Here is a 10,286-nt window from a genome sequence, read left to right on the forward strand (position 1 = left end):
AACTCAGTATATGAATGCACAGCTTCTTCTTCAAGATACCCAACAATTCTATGTGCCAGTTTTGGGGATGATATGTATGCAACAAAAAACGCATTGAAGAACACCCCCTGAACTGCTAGAACCAGAAGTCGTTCATACCATTTTGGTTTCACGAGCTCCACCATTGTCATGAGGTGCATCCTCTCGTTCTCAGCTTCTTCAAGCAACGCTTTGATCCAACCACCACTTTGTTGGAATTTCCGTAGAGATCTCAGGTGGAGCAGCATTCCGCCCACCATTCCTGGGACTGCTGCTACAGTTTCAAGCATCATTGCACGACAACCATATCGCCTCTGAAACATAGATATGGATAGATTCAAGTCGAGATGAAGTTGAATTTTGAACTTAGAAGCTTTGGAACGCAGATTGATGCACAGGAGAAAGGGAATAACATGTGGTGTACCTACCTGGAAAAAGACATCGGTTGGAATTCTCAGGAGTTTCACGGTTCTTAAAGCGAATTTATCAAGGAAATTCTTCGGTACATGGTGCTTGCTGAGATCTATCGACAAGTTTGATTCGTAAGTATCCCATGGCTACAAAGAAAGAAACAGAGAGAAACGCAATCATGAATAATAGATCATAAACGAAATGGAAATGTCCAGTCTAATATGCATCTCCAATGAGCAAAAATGCGATTGTAAATGCAAATCTGTGATTCAATAGCATGTCGAGATCTCAAATCGCGTATGTGTGTTCGAAGAATTAATACGACGAGTTTAAAAATAATGTCAAAATAAGCAACTGCAAATTTGTTAGTTACCATGAAACAGTTCCACGGCCACTCAGAACCATCATCCCTGGTGATTTTAGATCTCGAAATTCCCCAATAGCTCGCAGGCATAACCTCATCTCCGCCTTCCTTCTTCTCAGTCCCCGCATCACCCTGCTTCAACGATGGCGGCTTCGCCGCAGGTTCCGCAGTGGAGCTCATCATCCTCCTCCACTTAAAGTTTCCGAAATCCTCATCTCTACCAATTACCCCCTGATGAAACGGCCTCAAATTCAGTACCACCGCTGCGGTCAATTCCGGCGACTGAAACATGTTTTCTCCATGTAAATTCCGGCCGTTGTTGATCATACACCTCCTCAAAATCGACATGGCAAGTAATCGATTCATTTTCGAAAGCGTGATCGATGTAAACAGTTAGGGTTTAGGGGGTCGAAGAAATCTGATTCAGTTTTAGATCGTTCTACACTCGTTCTTTCTCTGGGTGTTACCGGAGGAAACCAAATACACTGCCGTGAACAAACGGTTATTATTATATTATGAATGGAAATCTGATTGCATGCTTCGCGGTCTACTGGTTTAAAGATGTAGCACTCGCGCCGCACGCATGTGTGTTGGTACCGTACAACCCACTCATGCATGATGGATAAACAATGTAATTAAGTTGAGAAAATAATTGAAGCAGGTTTATTTTAGTACATATGATAATGATAATGATAGACTCGAGTTTTAAAATTAAGTGGATTTGTTATTATTATAAAAGATTAATTAAACAATAATTTCAAATTTATAAAGTTATTAAAGGAGAAAATAGGTTGGGAGTGGAATGACAAGGACACCCTTGAGTTACATGCATTTATAACCTTACTTTGCACCCAAGTTTATGGGGGATGCTTGGACATCTGCCTGGTCCATGAAGGGTACACGTGGAAACTTTATACCCTTTGACTGTTAGTTTGTAAATTTGACTGTGATGTGCTTTCAACGAATTGTACGAGTTATTTGGAGGGTGTTTACTCTTAAGATCATTTTTAACCTTAACATTTTTTTACTAAATACAGTATAAAAACTAGCACACTTCAATGTTTTTTTATTAAGAAAATAATTTTAAATATAAGTTTTTTTTCTAATAACATTTTCAATTGTAAACTTATTATAAAGCTTTTTATTATTTGATTAAGTTTTTACAAAACTTTTTACCATTAGTATTGATTGGTATAAAATGAATTTATTTGGAGTTTATATATATATATATATATATATATATATATATATATATATATATATATATATATATATATATATTTTGTTTAATCAAAATAAAGTCAATTTTGATGGTTCTATAACTAATATTTTGATAGTTTTATATATATATATATATATATATATATATATATATATATATATATATATATATATAGTTTAATCAAAATAAAGTCAATTTTATGGTTTTATACCTAATATTTTGATGGTTTTATATCTATATATATATATATATATATATATATATATATATATATATATATATATATATATATATATATATATATATATATACACACCATTTTATAATTTTATCGTATATCTTTTATTTCAAAGCTTTACAAATTATCTATGAGACAAAATATCATAAAATAATCAAAATGTATAAAAAATTGGAATTAATTATTATATTATTAAAACAATCATTTTATTAAAAAATTATATTTATATTATATTTTAAATATATTTGAAACAAATATTAAATCTAAAATAAAACTATATTGTTAAATTAACATGAGATATATAAACTCAAACTTAGAAGAATTAAAACAAAATAAAATAATATAATATTAATTGTAAAACACCATCAAAATGTTTGATGTTATATTATTCATGACACCAATTTTGATATTATATATGAGGCTCAACTGGAAAAGTTTGAAGCCAAAATTGGTGTTAACACCAAAATTGATTTTGTAAGTTGTCATGCGACTATTATCTTTCTTTTGTATTGTAAGACCGTTAGATATACGCATTATGTCTATAGTATTGTACTGATATGATAGAATTTGCACGAGCAAAACATATACATCATCCTTGGGTGGTGTGGAAGTGTTGTGGCATTGTTGGGGCCACACCTCACAACGTAAGAAACCTTCTTCGCCTTCTCCAATGTACAAAATTTCATGCATAGAATACAAATATTGGTTTGGTGATATGGAGTCGTGAGTACACCCTTAGGTAAGTGGTGCTGATGTTGTGTGGTAGTAGTTTTGGTGTGGTGGTGTGATATGTATATTTTATGGTCTAAGTTTTTGTTGTATGGGTCTCACACATACTACATGGTGCTTATGTGGCCACTCATCATCCAATTGAACACCACCATCTGCTTGGGTGATGTTCATTTGAAGTGGCGATGTGTTGTTGGTAACATCCTCTCATACTTTTTTTTCTTCTCTTTTCTTCTATCTTTCTATCTACATCTCTCTCTCTCTCATATTATTTTTATATTAAAATGTTAAGAATGTTTTGGCATGGTGTAGTTTAGGAAAGGCTTTCATTCTTTGTTGACTTCTGATGATAAAGACGATAGCCCAATCTCTTAGTCTCTAATGAAAGTTGTTTTAGTGAGATAAGTGAAATGAAAGTTGATTTTGCTCTTTTTTTTTTCATGTTAATGGAAAAATATAGAAAAAATAGATAATAGTAAAGAGACATATGTAGCCGAATGGATCAACACAGAGTGTAAATCCACCTTGAACTTTTTGATGTTGGATTGGGTACTCGCTAAGTTAGTAAATTATTATGTTAGCTTTAAATTTTTAATAAACATTTTTATTAATTAAAAATAATCAAAATATTTATTAAGAAAATATATATCTATATACTACCATTAGCTGTAAAGCTTGTTGATGTTTCAAAAAGCTTACAGTTCACTTTCAGGTACTAAAAAACCAAACTTGTTATTTTAATAGTTTAATGTAGAAAACGAGTTATATCTTGCAACAAACAAAAAAAAGTTGGGAGTGAACACTTAATTGATATACAGTTTAAACACCAGAAAATGTGTTGTAACACTTGCTTACACAAACGCACATCAAACATAGAAATAATAAGGTTTGTCCGACCTAAACCCAAGCCATTGTGATTAATTATTATCAGCGATGATGATATGAATATGAATATGAATATGAATATGATAGGCAGGGTTTTAAAGTCTCAAGTACATAATACATATAAAAAAGAAAACAAGCAAGTAGCTTTATTGTGTCACTAACAACAGATGAAGTCAAATATCAGCAGCAGCAGCAGCATATATCAACTGTACATCAAACCCATCCATTCTCTCATCCTCATCTAACCCAAAATGTTCTATACCATTACCATATCACAATAAAAACAAAAACACAAAAAAAAAAATACGAGATTTAATTCAGCAGGAGGTGATGTTATTATTATTTCCAGCAAGGCTCTCATAAAACAAGATGTATCCATGGTCAGTATTGCTTGCATATTCCTGAGCCGAACCAAAGGAAGTTTGAACTGCTGACTCATCAATCATCTCCACATTCTCATCATCAAAAAAGAGCCAATGGTTGTGGCTTTTCACCAGACTCACATAATGCCCGTGGTTGGGCCCACTGCCAACATGGACCACAACCGCAAACAAAGAGTACTCACAGTCAGCATCTTCCATGGTGTTTGTTAGTTTCAGCTCAAGTGGAAACACAACACGGTATGACAGCTTCTTATACCTTCCCAGCTGTTCCATGTACTTGAAGCGCTTCAAATGTATCACTAAAATATGCGGCTGTTTCTTTATCTTCATCCTCTTTTGTGCTTCCTGCAAACTGTAAAACAAAAACATTTTTACACTTCCTTCATTAAAAAAAAATCAAAAATAAAAAGTAGAAAGTAGAAACCGAAACCTGCAGCACTTATCACAGAAAAACTTATCCTCAGCATTTAAAGTCTCAGTGGAACTGAAGTTCTTTAGGCAACTTGTAATGGAACTGTTTTGCTCGATATCAAGGCTTAGATCCAAGAATGTCTCATCTCTTGCAGTTACAGTTTCACATCTTAAACACTTTGTTTCATTTGTGAGTATACCCTGAAATTGGAAAAAAATTTATATTTGTAAGTAAAATGAAATATATTTACTTAGATTAATTGTTGAAAAATAATAAAAGATATGAATATACCTGAAAGTTTTTGTGAACCCATGTAACCAAGGGCTCCTTTCTTACACCATTGGCCTGAGGCATATGTATACCATTGGGTATCTTTTCAGGAGGTGATGAATGTTCTTTTGTACCTTTTGTTTCTTTCTCTAGTATATCAACTAGTTCGTTTAACAAAAAGTTCAAAAATTCATGTGCATCCTACACAAAACTCAAAAACATTAATCATCATCATCACTGATATTTGAAAAATTAAGTATAAATGGATTTCATATTTAATGTAAGAAGTTGTTTTATTATATAATACCTGATGCATGTAACCACGGAAAAGTTCATTTTCTTTCTTCACTCTTTGTACAAAGCGTTTTGGAGCAATAACACCTGTTTTCTTCTTTTGTGTACTAATCTAATACAAGGGACCCAAATGTAGAATATAAATCATGAGGAAAATAAAATGCAACTTAAAAAAAAAAACATATGCCATGGTTACATTGAAAAAACTGTAAAAAATATCCATTTGTGTAGAGTATAAAGTGAGTAAGAGAAAAGAACATTTACAAGTAAAAAATGTGTACCTGTGTAAACAGTTCCGCCAAACATGTAAGGAGATTTTCTTCTACATCTGGATTTTTAACCTTCTCATAATATTCAAGTAGTTGTTCACGAAATGGAACACAAAAATATAGAGCCTGAAAATTATGATTTAAGAAAAAGATATATGAGAACATTAGCAAAATAGTTCAGGTCAAACTTTGAGTGAAGTTATAACAAGCAACATGAATTACTGGGCTTTTTCAATATCTTCAGAAAGGTAATAAACCAAGTGTTGTTAAGGATAAATATTTTTTAAAGATTTTCCACTCTCATGAGATAATGAGCAAGGATTAATATCTTCAGAAAGGTAATAGACCAAATAGCAACTTAGTGACTGGTTTTTTAATCATTTTGATGTTTAAAAAGATTAGAAAAAGGGTGAGAATAAATGAGGGCAGACTTGTAAAAAGTTAGGACTACTACTAAGGTAAAAATAGATGGCAATTCAATTGAAGGCCAAAAATATGACTATTTATAGCTTTATGCATTTGCACTTTTGCAGAGCCAAGTTTATAGCATGGTTTATAACATACATTATGTTGAAAGCAAAAAAAAATGAGAAAAAAAAAAGTATGTAGTGGGAGAGAATGAAAATGAGATTGCAAATTAGCAAGTGTAAAGAACAGGTCTATAAATTCTATTCCATTGATGTAGCTTTTGAATCGAATCATAATTCTGCCATTTGACAAGATGCTTCAAGTATCATTCCTGGTACCCCTTTCTTTAGAACTACAAGACATCCAAAGAACTGAAGAAAATGCTTCCCAAACCAAATAGTTATCAAGAAATATCTTTTAACCACATATAAACCCAAGAAGTTAAATCTGAAAACTGAAGAAACTGGCCCAAAATGAAGTCAAAATATGCATTTCTCATGTTAAATTGATCGAGAGAGCATACTCTAACACATCGGGTCAACTGAACTAAAGTTTAGCAAGTTATAAAGATAAAGTTTAACTCCAGACACCACTAGAAATATTAACTTAATCTGTCTAAAACCACTAAATAAAGTAAATAAACCAATAAGATCGTATTCATTAAAACAAACCCTACCAAATCAAAATAAGAAAAGAAAGGAAATCGGATGAAACCTGCAGGACGCTGTTACAGTAGCAAGTGTTACCGAAGTTTTCTAGTCCGAAATATCGTTCGCCTTCAGGAAATTGGTCTCCTAGAGCTTTCTCGAGCTTTGACCCCGCTGCGCCCATGAGACCATCCACCAAATACCAGAATTCCTCTATTTCTTTCCCTCTCTATTATATCTATCGTACCCCCTTCAATCAAACCTAGAAAACTTTGGTAAAAATATTGCAATTGTAGAGAAATTCGTTATTGATTGAAATGCTATTGCCTAGGGTTCTTGAGATAACATACAAACACGCTCGAAAATAGATTTTATGTGCAATCGGTTAGGGTTTATATTAGAAAACGGACATTTCAAAGAGAAAGCGTGAAGAATCCGAAACAGTTTGATCGGGTTTCTTTATTTTATCAAACACTCCTCTCTGCCCCCTTTGATTCTTTCCAAGTTGACTCACCTCATGGTTGCTTGTGGTGCATATAAAACTAAATTAAATGTATAATATAATAACTGAAAAAAATGAAAAAAAAAAAGTAAAATTGATTACTTTAGAGTGATAATTGATCTGTAACATATTTATAACTTGAGATATTAGCAAAAAAAACTATCAAAAAAAAAAAAAAAAAATGCCAACTTTTTATTTATTTTCACTGAATTTAGGATATGTAATACAGACTCGCATTTTAAATGTTATTTATAAGTATTTTCTTATTCCAAACATGATTTAACTTCTTTTTTATAGCATTTGACGATCCTACTTCTTATATTATCTGTCTTTGTTTCTTTCCTATTGAATATCCCAAATAGTTATTTTACAGTTGAACAGAGAAAATTGATTTGTAAAAATCCATTCTCATCTAAAACTATAATTACATCCAAAGGCATTTAGCAAGCCACATTAAGAGTTGACAAATAAGTGTCCATCAGCCAAAAAAGGTTGAAAATTTAAGTTCCATTTGTAACATCTGGATTCCTAGGTATTATTTTTATTCTTTTATTTTTGGGTGTTGTGAGGAGACTCGGCGAGTTGGAGTCTAAACTCGCCGAGTAGGATCGCGGTTATGTGCACGGGTTCGCGTCTGGACTCGGCGATTCCTCGCTATTTAATGAAACCCTAATTTCCAAGGGTTTGAGACCTATTTAAAGGGCCTTATGGTCGTCATTTGCAGCCACCAACCCTAGAGAGAAACTCTTAAGAGATCTTGAGCGTTTTGAGAGAGAGAGAGAGAGAGAGAGAGAGAGAGAGAGAGAGGAGGCCATTGTTAACCTTTGAAGCATTGTTTGGCAAGGCAAAGGAGGTTCTAGCCAAGAGGAAGCAAGGGAGGTGGACATTCTTCGAATTTGGAGCTCAGAGCATCACTTTGGAGGTAATATTTTGGCTCCCTTTCTGTTGTTATGATGATCATGGAGGTTTAGGGTTTCTTGACCCCCTTTGTTGGCTAGATTTGATGTCCAATTCGTCCCTATTTGTGATGAGACTTGGAATAGGATCCATAGAGGTCCAGAGAAGCATTTTTCCTTAAGCTTTATGAGGATCCATGGGAGTTTTGACCATGGGTCATGATAAATGGGGCTAAAACATCATATAGGAGCAAATAGATGTTGTTTGAGCATCAAGGTTTGGACTTTACGTGATTATCATGCTTGGGGAGGCCAGATCTATGATTGAATGGAACAGATATGACCTCAGAAGTGGTTTTGAGTTTATGCATGGCATGAACTCGCCGAGTCTGAAGAACATACTCGACGAGTAGTAAGAAGGGTGCCCGTAATCACTTAGTGAGTGGACTTGTTGAGTTGAGGGAATGACTCGGTGAGTCAGGGAGAGTCAGGGGGACTAAGTTCAAGCTGGAACTCGCCGAGTTGTTCTTGAGACTCGGCGAGTTGAGTTGTGGTGGCCCTGCGATTCATGTCAGGTGGAACTTGTCGAGTCAGGGAGGTACTCGGCGTGTCAAGAGAGGATCTAAGAGAGTCAGTGGACACATGTAGACTCGCCGAGTCGCCCTAGTGCACTCGCCGAGTTGGGTCAAAGTTGACCGTTGACCTTGTTGACTTTTAGGGTTGAGTACAGTTGTATTTATGAGTGTATTACTTTATGTGATTAGGCGGGGGCTAGATCACACTTATCCCGAGTCAGATATTTTCCGAGACATCGAGGTGAGTCTTCTCACTATACGTTACCTAGAGTGGTATATTGTGTAGACCAGAGGGTCTTATGTGTTATGTATGAGATTATGTGCTATGTTTTATGTGTATGTTGTAAGTTGTTATAGACCGGACCGAAGGGTCCAACGATACAGACCGGGCCGGAGGGCCTAACGAGCTATGACCGGACCAAAGGGTCCAACGAGCTATGGGACTGGAGGGTCCCGCTGAGACACATCGACCGGAGGGTCATATTATAGCCTTGAGTGGCGTATGTGTTGTATGCGGTATTTTGGGGAACTCACTTAGCATTTATGCTTACAGTTGTTGTGTGATGTGTTTCGGGTACCAGTGATGAGTGCGGGAAGGCGTCGGCATGATCCATACACACTTGAGGAGTTTATGTTTTGGATTCTGGGGAGATGTTTTTGTGATAAATACATTTGATACAATACGTTTGATGTTATTTTGTGAGTAAATGAATGTTTTGAAAATGAAAATTTTATTTTGAAAATTTACATTGTTACACCATTTAATGACAAAAAGTGTATGTTTAAGAGGAAAGTAATGGGTGTATGTATAAATAGTTACTATAATTTGTGGATACATGTAACGTCCCAAATTTCAAATCATTTTTTAAATCAACAAACATTCTATTCTCATTCATAAGAAAATAAGTAACCATGTGTTCTTAGTTTGGTAAACCATAAATAGATCAGAGTATCTTTTAAGATCAGAGTATCAAAAGATAGTAAAAATAAGGTGCAAAATCTCCATAAATACAACTCTCAGCAGACATGATGCAATTAAGTCATGCTATCCCCCTTGCTGTCAAAACAACTTGAAACATTTTAAACTTAAAACCATAAGCACAAAGCTTAGTGAGTTCCCAAAAATATCATATAATCATGTTAATGTTATGATCCAACCATAGTCTTACACTCACTTCCGTTGCTACAGTCACAATTGTAGTCTATCCTGTTATAGTTTTTCGTACCAATGTTTTGGTCCAACCATAATCTTTCATCTAAGTGATATAATCCAACCATAGTCTTTCATACAAGTTTTATGATTAAAATATATTATTTCATGTGAAGTCACAAAGACAGTCTAGCATACAATGACACCTAATGTCCTATATAATATAGTGAGAAGACTCACCTGAAGTAACAGTTACAATCTTAATATCCTACAAATCTAATCAGCTACCATGAACCACCTACAAATCACATAGAGGTTCTAACTCGGTCTATAACTTGATTCCAACAAGTTTAACCAAAAGTCAAACTTTGGTCAAAAAGTCAAAGTCAACAGTCTAGGTCAAACTTCCTACACGCAACGTAGGTTCAATCTATATGTGACGTAGAAGTGTCCAAGTCGCGATTCCCACTTGCTGCATGTGACATCCCTTAATTTTTTAGAACAAAAAAAAATCTTTACACTTTCAAAATCATAATATACTTTATTTGCAGAAATTCCTAGTATATTACAATATTTTGAGTACAAATGATTGTTTCAAATTAATAAAAACTCT

General features: G+C 34.1%; 2 protein-coding genes across 2 annotated transcripts in view; both read right to left on the reverse strand.

Annotated features, from left to right (window-relative positions):
* Positions 1 to 1,304, reverse strand: part of LOC145053927 (ubiquinol oxidase, mitochondrial-like) — a 1,871-nt gene extending 567 nt beyond the window's left edge. Inside the window, exons 1-3 of the mRNA XM_079002049.1 lie at positions 803 to 1,304; positions 447 to 575; positions 1 to 332 (exon numbers count right to left, since the gene is read on the reverse strand). The exon at positions 1 to 332 is cut by the window's left edge and continues 157 nt beyond it. Of these exons, the coding sequence (XP_078858175.1) occupies positions 1 to 332; positions 447 to 575; positions 803 to 1,159 (818 nt within the window). The 5' untranslated portion in view covers positions 1,160 to 1,304. The remainder of the gene's footprint in view (positions 333 to 446; positions 576 to 802) is intronic.
* Positions 1,305 to 3,960: 2,656 nt separating this feature from the next.
* On the reverse strand, positions 3,961 to 6,881 carry LOC145053928 (ubiquitin carboxyl-terminal hydrolase 4-like). The gene is made up of 6 exons (XM_079002050.1): positions 6,618 to 6,881; positions 5,508 to 5,621; positions 5,240 to 5,338; positions 4,954 to 5,133; positions 4,681 to 4,862; positions 3,961 to 4,602 (listed from the first exon to the last, which is right to left on the reverse strand). Exons 1-6 carry the CDS (start codon positions 6,732 to 6,734, stop codon positions 4,185 to 4,187), a joined length of 1,110 nt encoding a protein of 369 aa, XP_078858176.1. The 5' UTR covers positions 6,735 to 6,881; the 3' UTR covers positions 3,961 to 4,184.
* Positions 6,882 to 10,286: the final 3,405 nt, after the last annotated feature.

Source organism: Lactuca serriola, chromosome 5 (assembly GCF_051521515.1).
Source record: "Lactuca serriola cultivar US96UC23 chromosome 5, Lser_US96UC23_V15, whole genome shotgun sequence".
In the NCBI taxonomy this organism is placed as follows: domain Eukaryota; kingdom Viridiplantae; phylum Streptophyta; class Magnoliopsida; order Asterales; family Asteraceae; genus Lactuca; species Lactuca serriola.

Bases quoted from the DNA above. Each gene is read 5' to 3' on its own strand.
- LOC145053928 (XM_079002050.1), bottom strand. From the start codon at position 6,734: ATGGGCGCAGCGGGGTCAAAGCTCGAGAAAGCTCTAGGAGACCAATTT. The intron at 5,622-6,617 runs GTTTCATCCGAT...CATAATTTTCAG, and splicing joins ACTGTAACAGCGTCCTGCAG to GCTCTATATTTTTGTGTTCC. The intron at 4,863-4,953 runs GTATATTCATAT...TTCCAATTTCAG, and splicing joins GGGTTCACAAAAACTTTCAG to GGTATACTCACAAATGAAAC.